Source organism: Bombyx mori, chromosome 16 (genome assembly GCF_030269925.1).
Source record: "Bombyx mori chromosome 16, ASM3026992v2".
In the NCBI taxonomy this organism is placed as follows: Eukaryota; Metazoa; Arthropoda; class Insecta; order Lepidoptera; family Bombycidae; genus Bombyx; species Bombyx mori.
In genome coordinates this window covers 12597729-12618686 of record NC_085122.1, presented here as the reverse complement: position 1 = coordinate 12618686, position 20958 = coordinate 12597729, and the positions used below count along the sequence as shown (strand labels likewise).

At 35.9% G+C, this 20958-nt stretch overlaps 4 protein-coding genes across 5 annotated transcripts in view; 3 read left to right on the top strand and 1 right to left on the bottom strand.

The window, feature by feature from the left end:
* The window catches only part of cts (cis, cis-muconate transporter protein), a 49570-nt gene extending 45948 nt beyond the window's left edge, over positions 1 to 3622 (top strand). Inside the window, exons 9-11 of one of the 2 annotated variants that reach the window (XM_012696462.3) lie at positions 626 to 765; positions 1657 to 1854; positions 2616 to 3622. In XM_012696462.3, coding sequence (XP_012551916.2) covers positions 626 to 765; positions 1657 to 1854; positions 2616 to 2773 — 496 coding nt within the window. In that variant the 3' untranslated portion in view covers positions 2774 to 3622. The remainder of the gene's footprint in view (positions 1 to 625; positions 766 to 1656; positions 1855 to 2615) is intronic. The other variant, NM_001257060.1, reaches the window with a different exon arrangement.
* A 3695-nt stretch (positions 3623 to 7317) lies between these two features.
* LOC778477 (uncharacterized) lies at positions 7318 to 10353 on the bottom strand. The gene is given in 4 exon segments (NM_001098302.1): positions 7318 to 7478; positions 8765 to 8916; positions 9728 to 9887; positions 10215 to 10353. Coding segments are annotated over 4 exon segments (564 nt in total). The 5' UTR covers positions 10327 to 10353; the 3' UTR covers positions 7318 to 7338.
* A 343-nt stretch (positions 10354 to 10696) lies between these two features.
* On the top strand, positions 10697 to 12915 carry LOC101742578 (mitochondrial import inner membrane translocase subunit Tim22). The gene is made up of 3 exons (XM_004922675.5): positions 10697 to 11056; positions 11832 to 12095; positions 12786 to 12915. Exons 1-3 carry the CDS (start codon positions 10828 to 10830, stop codon positions 12869 to 12871), a joined length of 579 nt encoding a protein of 192 aa, XP_004922732.1. The 5' UTR covers positions 10697 to 10827; the 3' UTR covers positions 12872 to 12915.
* A 129-nt stretch (positions 12916 to 13044) lies between these two features.
* LOC101742718 (uncharacterized) lies at positions 13045 to 20868 on the top strand. The gene is made up of 4 exons (XM_004922676.5): positions 13045 to 16166; positions 16385 to 16477; positions 17449 to 17555; positions 17809 to 20868. The coding sequence occupies exons 1-4, from the start codon at positions 15972 to 15974 to the stop codon at positions 17888 to 17890; spliced, it is 477 nt and encodes a 158-aa protein (XP_004922733.1). The 5' UTR covers positions 13045 to 15971; the 3' UTR covers positions 17891 to 20868.
* Positions 20869 to 20958: the final 90 nt, after the last annotated feature.

The following is a 20958-nucleotide window of genomic DNA, read 5'->3' as shown; positions in this document are numbered from 1 at the left end:
TTAGCGGGAACTAGCAAGAATAACAAATACCTGAGGAGAAAATGAATATCTGTTCAAGAAAAGCAGTTCAGCAGATGCTTTCTTCGAGTTCAGTTATAAAAAATTAATACGTAGCAAATAAGAACAGTTGATTTATTATGATTCCCTTGAGAATTGTTTGAGTCACTCTGAGGATTTTTTTAAATCTATAATACTTTTTACCATCACGCCGTCCACCGAGTAATCATCCACAATACTTTTCTATACATAATTTTCTCTATAGCCAGCACGATCCAAAATAAACTTCCGTCCTGAGCACTAAGAAATGTAATTGTTCGAAGAAGGTTTAAGAAAAAAAAATCATCGGTGATGAATCGCTTGGCTATAACTCTAGTGTTGCCAATCTTCAAGAGCGGGGACGTCGCATTAACACGACCACATCACACCCTGCCACCATCGTTCTCCTGCCCTTCTCCCAGTCACCTGGGGTCGGCGCAGCATGTTTTCTCCTTCCATACTCCTCTGTCATATACCATTTCTACGCTCACTCTCCTCTTAGACATATCGTCTTTCACGCAATCCATCCATTACATCTTTCTCTTCTACGACGTACCACCATTATGTAATATATGACCAATATTTTCAGATACGTAGCGAAAATGGGGATTAGGTCCCGAGTGCTTGTGCTCGCGTTGTCCCAGCTGATAGCTACCTTACCTTCGTTCGGGTCCGTCGTCTTCGGCCCGCTTTGGGCTATGATCACACTGGCCTTCGCATATTTCTTTGGTAAGTTCCTGCGGTCGCGTTTATTCAATCTTAACTAATGACGTACTCAAACATATCACACATTTACAATTAAATCGGAGTTATTAAAGTGTTTTAAAAAATAACGAAAATAAAAATAGTATTTACGCGGTAGTAAAGTAATACTAGCCTTGAATGTTACGCCAAAGTCGCGGGTTCGATTCCCGGCCTCGGGCAAATATTTTTGTGATAAACAGGTTTGTTTGCTCTTTGTCAAGATGCTTACTATATCTGTATCAATTAAAATGTTTACAAGTATGTATGTCAGTATCTGGTACCCATAGCACAGGGAAACCTAATTTGGGGCCAGATGACCGTGGGTGATTTGTTCCATTTTTATTAATATATTAGTTAATCGATTATAGCAAAAACCTGACACAATGTCAATGACGCAATTTTTTTTATTGCTTAGATGGGTGGACGAGCTCACAGCCCACCGGGTGTTAAGTTTGTTAAGTTGTTACTGGAGCCCATAGACATCTACAACGTAAATGCGCCACCCACCTTGAGATATAAGTTCTAAGGTCTCAAGTATAGTTACAGCGGCTGCCCCACCCTTCAAACCGAAACGCATTACTGCTTCACGGCAAAAAATAGGCAAGGTGGTGGTACCTACCTGCGCAGAATCACAAGAGGTCCTACCACCAGTAATTACGCAAATTATAATTTTGCGGGTTTCATTTTTATTACACGATGTCTTATTCCTTCACTGCGGAAGTCAATCGTGAACATTTGTTAGTACGTATTTAATTAGAAAAATTGGTACACACCCGCCTGCGGGATTCGAACACCGGTGCATCGCTCGACACGAATGCACCGGACGTCTTATCCTTTAGGCCACGATTACTTAAGGGATTCCGTTTTCGTTTTCAGCCGAGATGTGGTTCGGCATTGTGTTCGCGGTATTGGTGGAGATCGTGCCCTTGTCCGTGCGTTCCACAACCGTCGGCGTCTTCCTCTTTGTTATGAACAACATCGGAGGAAATCTGCCAATTCTGGTCGACCCCGTTTCCAAGGCCATCGGTTATAGAGAAGCCATCATGATTTTCTATGCCGGATTTTATGGCATCAGTAAGTTTAATTTTATTTCATTAATCGTTTAAGAATTTGCAAGTAGACATACTGACGCCCTACACGAGTATTCACTGAGTATTAGAAGCGTCCCAGATATTTATACCTGTTTCGCGGATTCTGAGGATGTCTGGTTTGTAACCTCTTTGCATTCAACAGAATACGAACAAATAAAGATCAGCAAGTGCTATTGGCGTTTTGATAAGCCCCAATCAAAAGTTCGATTACGTCAAACATAAAATAACTGTAAAGTGATACTCACTATACAATATAGCTGTTCATTTTGATTTCAGAAATAGTCTAGATTCATATTAACAAAAAAAAAAAAAAATACATTTGTGCAATTCACACGTGGTAGAAGTGAAACCTTCCAAAATTAAAATACAATTATCCTAAACGTCTTAAGTATAATATGTAAAATTTTGTCATTAGTAAATAATTGTAAGGTAGCGCCCTCTGTGAATTGATATTTTAATTTCACGTATAATCCTAAATTAAAATTCACTACAAGAGCTTTCATACACACGTTAGTATTAAAAAATCTCACAGATGGCGCTGTATTAAATAGTATGTATATTTCTGTCTCATTCTTTGCTGGCTTCATCCTACACATTTTTGTATTTGTGTCTCTTACCTGTCGTTTTTTCCGTTGCATCCGGTTTGAAATCTCAACGATTCTAAAGAAGTTTTCACTTCAAAAAAAAAACTAAGGCGCTGGAAATAAAAAACCTTTTACATGACTTTAATTATTCAACCAACAGGCAGCATTCTGTTCTTCTTGACAATGTTCCTGATGGACGGACCGGTTGAGAAACAGGAAGAAACCACGACACCCACAGGATTGGACAACAGAGCTTACAGCCACGACGAGCTCAGGCAAACGAGAGCATTACCTAACTCACCTAACAGTAGATTATAATCATAAAGAGCCACGCCTTCAATTTTTATAGTAGAACGGCAATAAGGCTATTGTTTTGTGTAATGGTAACCCAGTGCTTGGAAAGTGATGTGCTTGAAAAATATACATACAGTACGATACATATTTTGGTGATTACTGTGAACCTCAAACCATTTATTTTCAAACTTAGTACTTTGATATCACAGTGTTAAATAAGTTTTTGTGCTGCAAATTACAGGGTGTTATTTCGAATGTTGTACGTAATTGTAGTCCTTGATACTTACAAATAACATTATACATTTAACTTGTTGTCAAATTTAACTGAAACCGCCTTTGTTTAGTTAAAATTAAGATTTAAATGACTTAATATTATAATCATCTTTCAAGTTAGGCCCTATCTAGTACTAAATGGGGTCTAAAACACTTGAGCCAAAAAGTTATTCAATTGAAACAAAAAAAAAAGATACCAATGAGAAAATGTTCAAGATCTTCAGAAATAATACTGTTAAGATTTTTAGATGTAAATTTACAATAGGAATTTAGTTTTAGTAATTAGTTGTTATAATTTATTTGTTTGAAGTACAACAATAGCTTTGATCGTCTTTTATATTTCGTTTATAACCTCCAACGCGGCAACTTCCTGACAATTCCACGCGAGCATTTTCTTTATGAAATTTAAAATTCGAGAAAGGGCACCACTGTATTTTCAGTTTTTTCTGAAAGTTTTATGTAGGTAGGTACCTATTTACGCTAAAGTTTAGACCCAAAAACTGCTCGCCGTTGTAAGAAAACATTTTGTAATGTATTCAATGTTGTATTTTTCTACATATTTATTTGTTAGCAATACTGTAAATAAAAAGTTGTTTTAAATTCTTGAACTTTACTTTTCCTTTTCTTCACCTCTTCCAACGTATCCCAACCGGCAGGGAAACAAATCACATCCTTTTAAAATTGCCGCGCAATTTTACCAAAGACAACGTAATCTTCATGTCATGATTGGGTTTTAGTTTAGTTTAATTTAGTTTGGCTTATCTTAACGTTGGGTTTAGTTTTTAATCTAATTCACAAAAATATTGATTGAATAATCATTTCACATTGTTGTTGTTGAATTCCGTAACGAGTGGCCTAGAGCCTATCATAAAGATACAACTTAAATTGATACTTGATAAGTACATTTTGTTTTATAAAGAATACCGACGGCCTTTTTTTAATTAAAATATTTCGAAAGAATGTTAATTTAAATAAACTTATAATCACTTAATATTAAGTATTTAGAACTTAATTTTCTTTCGCGCCTTTAATAGATGTGAGTTGATAGTTGTTCATAGAACCTCAGAACATTCAACGAATTTAAAAAGAACTTCAAAACATCACATTAGTTTTAAAAAATCCCCGCGTATCAAAGACCCTTGACAATTTACTGGTTTTATTATTTTAGACTACTATCCTATTAATATGTAGTACTATGCTAATTATCTATATGTATAAAAATGAATTGCGGTTCGTTAATCTCGTTAAAACTCGAGAACGGCTGGACCGATTTGCCTAATTTTGGTCTTGAATTATTCGTGGAAGTCGTGGAAGAGAAGGTTTAAAAGGTGATAAAATATGAAAATGCTCGGAATTAAATAAAAATAACAATTTTGTTTTTCCATTGATGTGTCCGCCGTCGGACGGATTCCTTCTGTTGTTTTTAAGTTTATTTTATACAAAAATTTTGGTCTTTTATTTATCGATTTAGGCACTACGAAATCTGTCGGGTCAGCTAGTAATAAATAAAAAATCTTTTTATTTCGGTTTGCTGTCAAAAGCGGATTTCTCCATTTCATTTTCTATTCCGATTCGGCTGCCATCGAATCAACCAATCACTGCTCTTACTAGGGCAGATGTTACTAAGCAAGTCTCCAAGGCTGAGCCCCTTTATTTATATTTTCCTACCTAAGCTGATAGCCTTAAGAGGCTATATCAGCGGAACCTTAACTAGTAGGTGAGCTCACGGGGCTCAAACCTGACGACGTTGCTAACACGAACCCTAGCAAGAGCCGTGTTTCGCAGAATCTACCACCGGATCGGAAACGAGACCCACTGAGAAGATTCGGCGAGAAACTCAGTCGGCTGTGTCTAAGGGTTAATTTACTCGTGGATCGGGAGGATCCGAAATGACGTGGCTGAGCCCCGTGAACTCAGCTACACATCTGGTGAAGGTAGCATAACCCCTTGAGATTACTAGCAACAGGTACGAAAAACAACAAAATTTACTTTCTTTTTTGTAGCTAAACTTCTTGTAATAACAGCGAATAGAAAAAAGTGACATTTGAATTTTTACAAAATTCTTCTTACAAACTTTTTTCTGCCTTTACCCCACATTATTTGAAGTTGTTGTAAAATGAACTCTTATCAAAGTGTAGAGATTGGCCGTGACTTTTACGACCGACGGCCTGCCTGAAGTGAACCCTCATCGGGTTATACCATAGTACAATGATTCTCAACCTTTTTTTTGTTGCGGCACATATTTAACGATTTCAAAATTTGGCGGCACACAAAGAAAAAGATAAAAATTATTTACTTACTACCGAATCACATACATTTGCCAATTTTAACGAAAGAAAAGGTGCAGTAACTACTATGCAACACCATGTGAATCCCAACTATCACTAAAACAACACGTTTTGTACGCAGAAGTGGCAAGTGTGCGCCGACTTGAGACATATTCCTATTACTATGCATGCCGCTTCATCATAATTTGGCACTAAGAAAAACTGCGTTGCAAAGCAAATAATAAAATAATTTTTTTTTTATGGATTTAAATATTTTAAAATTTTTCATGTTAAAAATATTTTTCTTTTTAAATGATATAATTTAATAATATTAACATTATTATATATTTGCAAAATTTGGCGGCACACTTTTGAAATTTGGCGGCACACAAAAGTGCCGCGGAAGTGGTTGAGAATCACTGCCATAGTACCTATTTTCATTGCAACATATGAATGACCGGATCCTTCTGTAATGATACAGAAGGATCCGGTCACCGTTCTCGTCGAACCCGTCGCTTGCGACGAAGGGCTCTGTTGGATGGTTAAATTTTGAGGGATTGGGTTCTTTAGGTTGATGAGGGGCTATTTAAAAACACAACTGCTTCATTATAATTATATTCCAGATTGCTTGAACACTTTTACACCATTATACAATTATTATCTTTATATTTTTTATAAAACTATTACATGTTTTTCATGCCGTGTCTAGATGAGAAGTACTCATTTTCTTACGAGAATACAATGATCTGTTTTTTTAAAACATTTAAAATAATTCCAATATTCGAAATCTAATCAAGTGTCAAGTGTTGCCTGCCATTACATTTAATATACAAACTCCAACAGGCTCGACGAGTAAATTAACTCTCAGACACAGCCCACTGAGTTTCTCGCCGGATCTCTCAGTGGGTCGCGTTTCCGATCCGGTGGTAGATTCTGCGAAGCACGGCTCTTGCTAGGGTTCGTGTTAGCAACGTCATCAGGTTTGAGCCCCGTGAGCTCACCTACAAACGTTAGGGTTACGCTGAAATAGCCTCTCAAAGCTCTCAGCTTAGGTAGGAAAAAAAAAACAGAAGGATTTTTTCAGTTAAAATTATTCTTTAACATAATATTAACAATTTCAAATCACATGGGGCATGACAAATTTCAATATTAGTTTTTTTTTGTTATTGCTTAGTTGGGTGGACGAGCTCATAGCCGACCTGGTGTTAAGTGGTTACTGGAGCCCATAGACATCTACAACGTAAATGAGCCATCCACCTTGAGATATAAGTTGTAAGGTCTCAAGTATAGTTACAATTATGTAATATCTAGTGGGAAAAACTCTTTACAATGTTCACCACGGCGGTGCGCTGGTTCAATATTTTTGAAAGGAAGCTTTTGCGGGGGCGAGTATCGCTAAAGATGCACAAAAAGAGGCCGAGGCTGATGAGGATGAGGAGTAGACGTACCTGCCAACCTGTCGCTAGCTTCTTAGAGGCTGCAGAATTCAACGTCACTGCTGGACGACTCGTAATGGCGGCGGCTGGCCTGACGACTTGACACGGCACTCTTCTAAATTATTTGTCCATAAACCACTCGCAACGACGAGTGTGATCGTCAGTAAAAGTTCGTATTATAATTTAATAGAAAATTAATAAGAGTCCAAAAATATATAGGTGACAAAAGAAGCGGTGCGGTGAAAAGAAAAGGTGCGGTGCGGTCGGCGATAGTCTTCTTTTTTATTTTGACTTTTGCTTTTATGATCTTTTTTATAATTGGCCATGCGATATGTTTTATGTTTACTCTCATTAAAAAAGAACCATTATCTGTAACTGTATCCGTGGCTTTTTTTTTTTTGTTAGTTCTATGTGTTTACGTCATGTTGTTTATTCTGTAGAGTTGAAGCTAAGTAGTAGCTGTCGGCGATTGAGTACCATCATTTTACAATATACAGAGTATCAGCTGTTTCAACAAATAGGTTTATTTCCTTTCTTCGAAGGCAGACTAGCACAAGGTCTATCAGTTACCAATAAAACTAAATAAATTTGATTTTTTTTAGTGAAAACAAGTTTATTCTAAAGCTACTAAAACATCACTATTTTGTGACACCTTGTATTTATATAATTTCTCTTTTCTTCTAGATTTCCAACATTTGATTTCTTCTTTTGATAGTACATATTCTCCACTGACTGTAACTGCATGTAGTTTCTCTGTAAATACATTATTTATTTTCGTTATTGCCTAGTTAATTTGTACAAGCCAAACATGCATCCAACCTAATAAAAATATAGGCACTGCCTTTATCAGAAATGTGAAGAAAACCAACATCTGGAAGCCCTGGGAATGGGTAGTTTAATCAACGCATCATATTGACTTAGCTGATATTCATGATGAAGAAAATTTGAAATGTTTTGAGTTATTTGAAAGAATGATGATTGAAAACATAAAGCTAAGTTACTCGCAGGCATCTGTGGCGTGTAGCCATCATACAATACAAGATATATGGCAGATGCCCGAATCTCGCTTACGACATTTTTAAGATAAGCTTGCATATCGATGCCTCCAATGAACACTACGCTAACTCCAAATTTGGTAGATTTGCAGGAAGAGCGTTTAAACGAAAAAAGTTAATAAAATCTTTATTATTGCAGATATATTTATGGTTTTTTTGTGTAACTAGCTGATTTACTTTTGCTCCGAACCCCATCAATAATGATTAATTATAATACTTTTAACATAATGAAGCGATTTGCGTGAAAAACGAAAATTTCAAAATTTTGAGTTAGAGTAGTGTTCATTGGAGGCATCGATATATACAATTTCCGAATGACAACATTCGGACCGTCGATCTACGGAGCAATATCACCCGCTCGGTGAAAGATCTTTCTTTTATCGTTTAAGCCTCCTACACTAGTGACCCCAACGTGATTTGAACACGCAACCTCCCACACATCCAATCAAGTGGTTTCATCTAAACATAAGTATGTGTTCACTGTTTCTCGCTTCTATTTTTAAGATGATCTAGATTGATTGGGGTCACCATGAGAAAAACCAACTGTCACTTGTTCAATCTGCTCTTTCATGAAATGTTTAGAGATAATGCTTCTTTAAAGCAGAACTACTCCACAGCAGATTTAGATATTTCTGTAGTGATGATTGTAGAATAATTTGGATAGCATTTTCTAATAATATTGAATTAACTTCATCCTCCAAAAAAAACAGAATTTGCAAGTTTTTTTTTTTATTGCTTGTGGGTGGACGAGCTCACAGCCCACCTGGTGTTAAGTGGTTACTGGAGCCCATAGACATCATCTACGACGTAAATGCGCCACCCACCTTGAGATATAAGTTCTAAGGTCTCAATATAGTTACAGCGGCTGCCCCACCCTTCAAACCGAAACTCATTACTGCTTCACGGCAGAAATAGGTGGGGTGGTGGTACCTACCCGTGCGGACTCACAAGAAGTCCTACCACCAGTAAACTTTCCTAACTCACCTATGTCATCTGAGTCAGGACCAACTTTACTATACTTTAACAGTTTCGCTTCACAATTATGTTTCTCAGTGGATATGTCCTTAATGTCATCACAAGATAAAAATCCATTTGAATTCTTGAACAATTTTACACCTCCCTTTATTTTGCGTTTTCTGTAATAAATATACACAAATTTGGTGAATCTTCAAAAAAGTTCCATCACAATTAATAAACTTTTGTATATAGTTAAAATTGTTTTAACTGTGTAACCTGTGATTTATAAGATAATAAAGTCAAATAAAAAAATATAAAAAAATAATGCTTCAATGAGTGAACAATCTCGCAGCCCTGTTGTCATAACTGATACAGATCATTTTTTCATACTTAAGAGCAGAGTATGTGCTTCACAACCAAAGTAAACAACATGGTAGTTGCCAACTCATGTGGGCCTAAAATACATTCAACTACCAGTCATTACCAGAATTTATATCTTTCCAGGTTTAATATTTATTATACAATGCTATTGCTTTATTGTGGAAGTCATTAATAAACATGAACTATGAATCTGCAGGATTTCAACACCAGCATAGTGACATAGCTTAGTATTGTGTACACCAGGTGTGTTATATGTAGACCATAATGACTTCAATTTGATATAATGTATACAATTTTGTGGAGCAATTGCTCCAGTTCCAGCTACTGGTTTGCTGATTTTAGGAGTATACAGTAAAATACAAATAATCTAACAAAAGTTTGCCAGTAGTAAATAATATTTCAACTCGTAAAGACCAATTTTAATAATACCAACATTACACTTTTGTGTATCATTTATGTTTGTAATCTGAGTTACTGGTCTCTAAGAAAGTATACCCTCGATAAAAATATTCTTAAAATGTCCAGATGATAAATGATAAAAGTTCACATTAATGCGTAGTTCCAGTATCATAAGCACTATCATCTTTTGCGGTGAAAATAAACATTTACTTTGGTTGAACAGGGTCCACATCTACAAATCTTGTATTTTTCTGTATGACAGCTGATAATTTAGCACCAATTCTTTTTTGCATTTCTTCTGGAACCTTCACATCATTGTAGTGGCTTGATATTTCTAAGTAACGTTGGGAGACGGGCTTTTCTTCAATGCCTTGAATAAAAAAAAAGGTTTGTAAGTGTAACTATACATATTATTTATTTAATTAAAAATGAATGTTTCTCTCGAATACTTAATTTGCATTTCATTAAAAGATGGAAATATATAATAATAGCATTATAATAATAAACATAATAAGCAAATAATTTATTTTACTATTCTTTCATATTTAATCATTGCTATTTACTTTATGCAGATGCCATAGTTTCTAACCTACTAGGTAAAAAGAGTAGAAGGATAATTATCGGTGTATACACATGTTTACGCATTAAATGTTTAACGGAGGGCTCGTATGTATACTACTTTAAATAATATAAGTACCTTGAATTGTTTTAGATCCTGTAACACGAGTTTGGGATAGAGATTTAACGAAAGAGTTGTCGACGACGTCTTTGAAACGCGATAGGTCTTCATCTTCAGATGAATCTGACATAGCTAACCACTGATTATAATAAAAAATGTATAATATGATAAGGAATAACTAACCACAACATTGCTGAAATAAAATATTTTTGTTTTGTTTTTTATAAATTATTTTTAATAGCCTGGATTCTGGTCTTTTAGCCAAATCTTCATTACTTTCTTAACAGACCTTGTCCTCAAAAAGCAGATTAGAGCGAAACGGAATGAAGTTGGTTTATTTGAAATTATATAAGTAGTTCCATCAAAATTATGGAGGTTTACTGGTATTTGAAGCACATTTTTGAAGAACAAGAGCCAGGTCCAGCTATTTTGTACCGTACTTTTCCGTCAAAGCGAAACTGCCTATTGAATTAATCATTTACGTCAAGTGTCAGATACCAGCTGTTTTTAGGTTACTTTTAAAAGTTTTAAGCTCTATTAGGTACCTAGGTCCCTACTTAAATACTAGTGAATAAACTTTAGTTACCTGCATTTAATATTTAAACCTTAATGTCAACACATAGCGATAAGTATGGGTGAATACCGGAGACCACCTCCAGACCAAAATTTAGTGAACTTTACCCAAAATAGTGATTATGATTCGCTTGCAAAATATTTGATAGGCAACAACTACAGATTTCGTGAAAATATCATTATACCAAGAATTCTTGGACCTGTTATAATTAAAACCAATGAGGAGAAGATGATCGAGGCAACGGTTGAGAGCTGTCCCTTTAAATCATTGACTAGTTGTATAATTGGTAAGTTAAGTGCTTACAGTAATATTGTATCTTCGGCTAATTTTTATTTTTTATTGCTTAGATATGTGGAAGAACTCACAGCCCATCTAGTGTTAAGTGGTTACTGGGGGCTAACGCCACCCACCTTGAGATATAAGTTCTAAGATCTCATTTGAGTTACAACGGCTGCTGTATACCCTTCAAACCGAAACGCATTACTGCTTCACGGCAAAAATAGGCAGGGCGGTGGTACCTACCCGCGTGGACTCACAAGAGGTCCTATCACTAGTAATTATGCAAATTATAATTTTGCAGGTTTGATTTTTGTTACACATTGTTATTCCTTCACTGTGGCTCAACACCAATACACCGAACGTCTTATCCTTTAGGCCACGAGATCTTCGAAATACAAACACCAATGCAGTGAAGCATTGATCGGGATTTAAGAGTTCAAACTTTCCCCCACATTATTCTGCACCAGCCCTACCTAATTGCATAGATTGCATAAAACGCCCACATTGATATCCACATGGTTTCTTTAGTCTGCCTTTGGGTATCTTCAGAACTATGCCTAAATGATGCTCATCTGTGCTCACAAACACTACACTATTTTGTTTTTACTGTTAAAACTAACCAAATAAAAAAGGTGTACTTTTCATATTCTATAATTGGTATTGTGTGAAAAGATTAACATTTTGCCAAAAATGCTTACTTTTTTTTTTAACTTAACAATGAAAGTTTTACTGTTACCTATAACTAATAGCTAACAGGGTACAAAAACATTTTTTTATTACAGGATATGGTCTCGGAGCAGCAGTGGGTCTATTCACATCTTCCCTGATGCCTAACGTAACAGATACTACTGCCCAACAAAATCAAACGGCTAGAGAGATTTTACGGGAAATGAAAAACTCCATGTTGAGTTATGGAAAAAACTTTGCGATACTTGGTGCTGTGTTTTCTGGGGTCGAGTGTTGTATCGAAACAGCAAGGGGGAAGTCCGACTGGAAGAACGGTACTTATGCTGGAGGAATTACAGGAGGATTAATTGGATTAAGAGGTATGGTGCATTTTAATCATTTTTAAAGTAATGTATTGTCTAGTCTATTTCTCTTCTTTGGATTGTAGTTGTTTGCTACCAAATATTTATCAATCGGAGTTCTATAGAAAATTCTTAGTAGTAGAGATTGATTTCTCCTTTTACCATTATTGTTGAGCTTGGCTTGGTTTCCATTTAATGTTATGCACTCTAAATAAATAATATAATAAAATAGTATCAAATATCTGTTGTCATGTATTGTGTCAACCATAATATAACTAATATAGTATAGTATAGTAATATAGTAATAGTACTCACTCACTTCTCAAAATTAAATATTTTTAGATATTGATTCTCAAGACGTAAACCATTACCTCAAGATTAGAATTCACATACATATATTTTAGTTATCAACATTTTGAAAAAAAAAAAGGTATCTACCTATTCAAAAATATTTTATTGAAGTCTGCCTTAAGTAAAGACTGTAAAAACAAAACATAAATATCAAAAAATTGGAGGAGAAAATGTTAAAGTATGTTATTGTTACCACATCCATGGGCTATGATTTCCGTTTTATATTTAGCTATATAATTCTATGTATATATTTAGTGAAATATAATTTTTTTTTATCAACAACTAAACTTCTCCAAATTAAACATTCTGAAAAATTGCAAATTAAGCACTAAAATCTTGGAAAAATTCTTATTACAGGTGGATTAAAAGCTGGCATGTTTGGAGCGATGGGATTTGCAGCCTTTTCCACGATCATTGACTACTATATGCATCAACGGGCTTAAATAATAATTTAGTTTATTTTATCAATAAAATGTTAGTAATGTTATTTTTTTTATATATTTCTACTACGCAAGATAACTTATTTATTGTCCATAAATATGACAAAACTGTTTTTTTAACCTTATTTGAAAAATGACTTACGTATTATGCATGCATAATGATTTCAGAAATTCAGGACACCGAATAGTCAGTCAAGCTAATCAGAGATAAGGGGTACAGTCTGTGGTGAACATTAACTTACAACCTTCCCATTACTTCATCTGTGGTTGCAGTATTTTCTCTTCACTTTCACAAATCTACTAGAACGTTGACTACTGCCCCGAGCAAACAGGATCTCATTGAAGACTGCGATAGACTTATCATAGTGATGATGAGAATTCCACCCTATTCACCGTAGGCACTCAAACAGCATGGAAGTTGTGATGTCGCAAAATTTTGGTAACCATATATTGAATGGGTGGGGGTACTAGAACTATGGACCGTGTGGACCATCCACTGCTAGGTGCTTAGGCTGTCTCCCAGACTGGCGGTACTGATTTAAAATACAATACGCCTATCTACCATTCTCTTTGTCGTGGAAGTTTATGATTCCTAAGAAAATTTGGTATTTGACAATGTGATTTTAACGCTTTTTTTTTTATTGTTTAGATGAGTGGACGAGCTTACATCTACAACGTAAATGCGCCACCCACCTCGAGATATAAGTTCTAAGGTCTCAGTATAGTTGAGCTGGGCTGCCCCACCCTTCAAACCGAAACGCATTACTCCTTCACGGCAGAAATAGGCGGGGTGGTGATACCTACCCGTGCGGACTCACAAGAGGTCCTACCACCAGTAAATAGCATAGCACAGCTTGTTCGTGTACAATGATCATTTTCTCTCACGCCAACTAGTTCAACATACTGGCGTGACACGATAACCTTATCGTGGCCGCTAATTACATATTCGACCCAGTCGACAGGGCAACGTAAAGCCCTCCTTTTTTTTATTACCCTTGTAAGCAGACGAGCATACGGCCCATCTGATGGTGAGTAGTTACCGTCGCCCATGGACTTCAGCAATGAGAGGGGCAGAGCCAAGCTGCTGTCTACCGCTTAATACTCTCCACAACCCTCGTTGCCCGAAACATGTTTAAGCGAATCCCCCCGATGCACTCTCGGTGCTTTTAGGCTCTTCAAACACTGGTCACCATCCTCGTCAAACTCAATTACGAGTTCCACGAGGACGACCGATGCGAGAGAGAGATCTGTCACGATTCCGATCCGGTGGTAGGCTCTGCAAGACGCTGCTCTTGGTATGGATAGTGTTTGAAAATTCTCTCAGGTTGAGCCGGTAACCTCACCTACCCATCCGCGCCTAGCTGAAATAATCTCAAGCTACCAGCGAATAGGTAGGGGGAAAGGAAAGGAAGGAAAAGAGGATTACTGATATAAACTTCCGTAGAAATATAGAAAAAATATGTGTCCAGTTAACTGGTGAACTGTGTAAAAGGACACAGTGTGTAATGGAATAGTTCTTAAAAATGTACATAGCAAATAGGTAGTGTTAGCTCCTTAAAAATATGAAGCAGCGCCAGAACGCTATTTCGCGCCAGCGACGTGTTACGATAGTCGATAACCTTCTCATCATGGCCGCAGCTTACACAACAGCTAGGCGCTATTGAATCCATAGACAGTTTCATATGGGTCTGCTTGATTGTATTTTTGAACGATTCTACTTCTAATGCAAGCAGCAGCTATAGTGCAATGTGCTTAATGAGAGTTTTTTAACGTTCTCGATAGCGTAAAAGTTATATCAAATTTGTAGGTATGCTGTTGGAACAGCGCCCCTAGCGGCAAACGCTCTAACTTCATCGAAAACGTTAAAAACTCGCACTAAGCACACAGGCCACTGTACTCGTGCCAATTGAAGAGTTGAACGTGATATAGCTTAAAAGCCCGCTGAGTTCCTCGCCGGATCATTTCAGCGAGTCGCGTTTCCGATCTTGTTGTAGATGCACTCGCGAAGGAACTGGCCTTGAACTGAAAGTGTCGTTTAGAGGCACTCGAGAAATTGTTAGCAAACTCAACCCAAAATAGTGTTTGTTCAGGTGTCCTAATGAAGCTTGATAGGTCGCCGGACCGCCAGTCTGTCTTAAAAAAACTGTTTGTCTAACGCTGCAACATTTTTAATTGCGGACCATTGTTTGCAATGTAACACAATTCAAAAAGGTAAGGCAGTTTGAACGGTCGAGAGGAGTTGCGGGAGCTTATTTTAAGCTGTACAAACAATACTTTTCAAAAATTTGACTAAATCCATCGTAAACCTGTTATATGTTCATACTGTTTGTTTTTGAAGCGACCGAATGAGCGATCCGTTCAGTTTCTGTTACGAGTTTGTGAGGTATGCGAGCTGTACCCATACGATAAATGCCGAATAACCAATACTTGCCGGAACAGATCATAGATACTAGACCAGACCGACTTTTTTATGATTGAAGGATTACTGGTGGCCCGGAGGCCTTTCCAGTTTCACCAGGACAGGTGGGCGAGCAAAGGCTCAGCCAAGAGGGGTGGGATTTGGTAACAGCTACCCGAGCGCCTCCGAAGGAGACCTAACAGCTCAAGAGTAGCTGCTTCGCGAATGAATCTACTACCGGATCGGAATCGCGACCCGCTGAGAAGATCCGGCGAGAAACTCAGCGAGCTGATTCATGGGTTAGGTTGCACGGCGAACACTTTGTCGAGTTCGACGAGTACGGTTACCAAGGTCCCTAAGCCTGCTCCTAGTGTTAGAGCTGAAGGCGTCTAATGCAAAGGTTATTGGATCTGATGGATCCGTAAGGACGTGTGCCAGACCGACTTGCTTCGCGCACTGAATTATGGTTTGGCTCCCAGGCTAAATGTCATTGTCATTGACTTATTTCATGACCATCTCTACTAATCTGTGCTCTATGACGTGTTTCCGTTAAAAAAATCAACAAAACCAACGGACGTTTTGGCTTGATTGATTTTTTTGTGGAAACTGGTGAAAATGTATTGATAGTATTTTTTATACAACAACCGTAGAACGTAGTGATTAGATTTTTTAATACGTAGATTTATTAGCGTATTAATATATAAAATGAAGGATCCATTCGTGAAAGACAGTATCGATTCGCCGGCTCACGGTAGTCTAAGAAATGTCGAGGGATGTTACAATAAAAATATATTTAAGAACGCTTCGTTCGTCAATTCACGTCGTGCCTTGCAGTCGGGAGCGGATAAAATAACCAGGACATTTCGTAGCGTCAGAAATACCTTTGGGAATTTGTCACAGGTGTGTAATTATTTAACTTGTTTTAACTTAAAATCAAAAATTAACAAGCCTTTAGGCGTAAAATTAAATTAAGTAAATTACATATCGGAAAATATCGTTGGTAGTAAAATTAAAAAAAAAAAAAGAACACGCAGCCATTAACGTTGAGAACAAATCTTGTCGGCATGCACATCTATTGAATGAAGTTTTAAATTTAATCGCGGCTTTCGTGTGTACAGCATCTCCGCTTTGGTGGAAGACGTCGTCATCGACTAGCGGAGGCAGGGTCTCCTTGTCGAACGCCATCCACGCCAGTTATGAAGAAAAAACAGGTAACTTTATTCACATACTCAATCAAATAAATTACTCTTTTCTGACACCTGGGAAGAATGGTAAAGGGTGAAAGTGACTGAAATCTGACAAGAATACATAATTTTCTTGTATACTATAAATTATCTGTGAACTGTTCGGGCTGCTGATAGCTGTAGATAGCTAGGCCAATGGACAGAAATAACCAGGATTCCTAGATTTTAATGTTTAAAGATCCCTTGAACAAACCTCTTTTTTTATTGCCTCTGCAGGCAGCATATATAGCTGATGGTCAGTGGTTATTGTTGTTGATGGATGCAATGCCAGGGATAGAGCCAAACTGCTGTCTGTCGCTGACTATTATATGCACACCTCATTTGACATGAGTGCCCTCAGAAAACACTGAGCAGGGAAGCTTATTCCAAATCCAGATTATATGTTGTAGAAAAGAGCCTGGTAATGCACTGTGGCTGAATGCAGTGTTTCTTGACAATGCAATAATCTCAAACAATACTTCTAAACTTCCTTATGGAAAAGGTGGAAAATACAGAACTGAAGTCCCTCTATAGACTCAAAGTTTCCAAACAATCTGAGATAATTTGTAACGACAATATTGTTATGTTGTAAACATTCACACAGTGTAGCCATTTTCTTCTAGCTATTTTAGTTTAGCATTCATACAAACCATTTTGAAGAGTTGTATGGGCACCATCAGTCTTAACTTCTCCAGTTTGTGCGCGATTATTGCCCGATACCTTACCAGTATATTTTAATAGTTATTGTAATTGGATAATCATAGATAAATGAAATCAGATATATTTGGGAGGGAAAATATTCACTACCCATTTACTTTTAAACCCTTCTACAAAATCATCATCATCACATGAGTTTTTTTTAAAACAATAATTGATACTAAGATTGTGACTTAGAAGCACAATAAACCGTTTTGGAATTAAACAATCTTCAGCTAAACCAAATAAAAAAAAAATTACAGTTACTTGGAAGAAGTCCCACGAAACTGTATAGTCCATTTGGTATAGAAACACCACAAGGACGAGAATTTAGGATGTCGCCGTATATGCCTGACACACCAGATCACGGGTAAGCAGTTGAAATACCCAATCTCCTAAACCTAGTATATTGTGTAAGTAAATTATTATTATTTAATTATTAGTTTCAGGTGGTACAATATATTGTGGCTGTGATTTTGTCTTTGTGACCTGAATTAATGCATTAAAAAGCTTTATATGAAATGACTTTTCTGAGATAAGGTTTTTCAGATAATTGCCTCACAATTTGTCCTAATTAATATTTTATATATTCATTTTATATCATAATTTAATATTAATTTCAGATTATCACCAAAACGTCGTAAAGGTTTGACACACTCATGGCACATTCTAGCCAAGAAGAGGCCACGAGCGTTGTTCCAATGAACCATCCGTTTGTAAACTACCTGCACAATTTGCATTCCCACCGCTTATGTAAGACTGCCTTTTTCGTAGTATAATCTTAACGTACGCTAAATAATTGTTATTCGAATTTCGGTAAAGATTACAAAACAAATTGTGAGTAAATTTTTTTTTAATGAAATTAATTGTATATTTTTTTAATGATTTTAACATCATTGTAATTTAAAGATGGCGGCTGGGCAAATATTATAGGCCAATCACTGGCTGGCATTCGAGTGTGCCTGTCTTTAAGTTAAAACCATGCACTGTGTAGATTTAACTGGCGATTAATCACTGGTGTTTAAACGTAATGTACCATAGCATCATCGATACAAATGTTCACAAACGCCATACGTGCTCACTAGCTACTTATATTACGTTATAAAACATGTATGTCAGTCGCCAATCACTTGGAGAGAGAGTCAGATCGTTTAAGACACCAAGCTCGTCACCTAATATCTATCAGATTAAGTAGAGTTCGTTTGTTTTGTCATTTAACAATTCAAGATAATGCATCACACCAAAATGTTTGTATTACATCCTGTAAAATTTGATGAGGGTGAATGAAATATATCTCAACTAGCGACCCACCCTCCCTTCGCTTCGGAAACTTTAATTTATTATTGATTTCTCCACTATTGAATGGATGTTATATACATATAAACCTTCCTCTTCAATCACTCTATCTATTAAAAAAACCGCATCAAAATCCGTTGCGTAGTTTAAAAGATTTAAGCATACATAGGGGCAGAGAAAGCGACTTTGTTTTGTTTTCTACTATGTAGTGATACTACAATTGTCATCACAAGTGTAGCTGGAAATAGATCTTTGTTTCATAGTTGATAAGTTTCATAAGTGGTCTTTACCGAAATAATAATTTGCTAAGTGTGAAATGAGTTCAATATTCACTATATTTTGGTTACATTTTGTACCCAAAAAAAAAATGAGAGGCTTGTTGGTCATTTTGACATTTAATAATTTTCATTGATCTGCAAACTGAATGTTAGCTTTAAATATATTATTATTTAACAAAACGCAAGTTATGTTAATACTAGAAATTGATAATCTTGCTGGTGATAACAGTTATTCGAGATGTTTGTTGGCTACCTGATGCAGTTTATAAAAAAAAACCAGCAAAACAGCTCTGAACTCTGTGTTGGCAACGCCTTACTTTTATATTGTTATTTAGGCAATCCCTAAAATATCAATGATTCATGATTCTTCTGATTTCAAGCACAAAACTTTTTTTGCATTTGCAACATTTTGTTGTCTATAAAGTGTTTTTTCTTTTAAATTAATGTTACGTGAAATTCATGGTGATAACCTAAGAAAAATGTACTTAAATTCAGTATTAAAAATGCCAAAAAAAAAACTCGCTGAAGTATTATTGGAATGTTTAGAACGTTGGTTGATTAGGTTAAGGTCATATACTTTTTATTCAATACAGAACAGTGGAGTTAAATGGTATGTAATACTATACCTGTGGACTAGGATATTCATGAGATAATCTCAATCTGAAACTGTACTTCAGAAGATATCACAAAAATTATGCTTTGAAACAAAAAATACTAAAGTTATATCACCATTTGACTCCATATATTCGTAAATAAAAAAAATACGCTTTGCTGTGACAATATGTAGTTGGCTAATTAATGTACTTAATTAATATATAAATATATATTATAAGGAATTTTTACACCACGAATACTATAATTTGTTTTATTTCAGTAAAATTTTAATCATAGTTACTAGTTATGTGAATTTTTTATGAGCCTCAGCTAAAACTGGTATTTGAATACCAACAAGACATAAGGTTGACAAAGTGTCAGATCTTCGAAATCGCATGACCAAAAAAATAATGTGTTAAAATTTTCTGATAAACAAAATTGAAAGCGTACCTAATTGAGTTTACATACAGCATGATGAATTTAAACGGTACGTATATTTAATCGTGGGCCAGCGTTTCGTAGTTTTGTAATGCAAAAGATGGGCAGTATCAAAAAGAAAATCGATATTTTTGTCGTATCGATATTTCGAATCGTTTACTTTTGTATGGAAACGATTACTTGAATCGATACTTTTATACTATTCTACTCGTTAGCACAAATAAAATACAATAATGGAGGGTAGAGGTAATGACAACCGTCTCTGTGTGTGAAAAGTGTCCGTTCAAATCTGATAAAAAAGGGTGGCGCTACAGTAGCTACCGGGTAAATTTAAAAAAAGAAATAAAAAAGGAGGAACTACAAAATCATAAAAAGTATTTATTTAAAACTGATAAGAAAATGCAATCGATGTCTTCACGTTTCAGCACAGCAATAATTTTAGGTTATATTGACGAAATTAGTTTGGACTACGTAAACATGTGAGGTCTTTTATATTACGCTGTCACTAACTACTCTAGTCATTAAATATATTAAGTTTCCTAACTCAGCGTACTTCAATCAGTTAACAACTGCTCAATTCATATTATACCCTGTGCCTATACTAGCGTAATTCTGGAGGATTTTTGAACTGTTATTTAGTGCTGAAAGTGGGACACTTTTTCAAGCTTCTCCCATATGAGTTTCTCATCTTCTCATCATTCTCCTTACCTCTACCCTCCATAAATACAATATAGTTTCGACACCCCTATTATCTTTAATGAGTGTCATCCACAAAGCTCACAGCTGACAACAATGTGTTAGCAATGTCTTTGATGTTGTCAATGACAGGACGCCGAAAGTTGAAAACCGTTCGTCTCTCAGCATATTAAAATAATGTTTTTCTTCATACAATTTTACATTCCACTTAATATTTGAATCGTTTAGATTATTTCGAACAAAATTAATGTAATGTATGATATTATTATGTGTATTAATGTCTATATTACAACTAGTTTCAACTTATGTTGCAGAACTGCTAATGTGCGCTTAAACATCGTCTGATTGAAATATGAATAAATGTTTCTTTTTTTGTAATAAGTTTTTTTTATTTTATCAAGTGTTGGTAGCTAATTCATGGAGCATGGCAATCTTGTCTTTGAACTTCGAGGATGGGACTACCGCTATGTG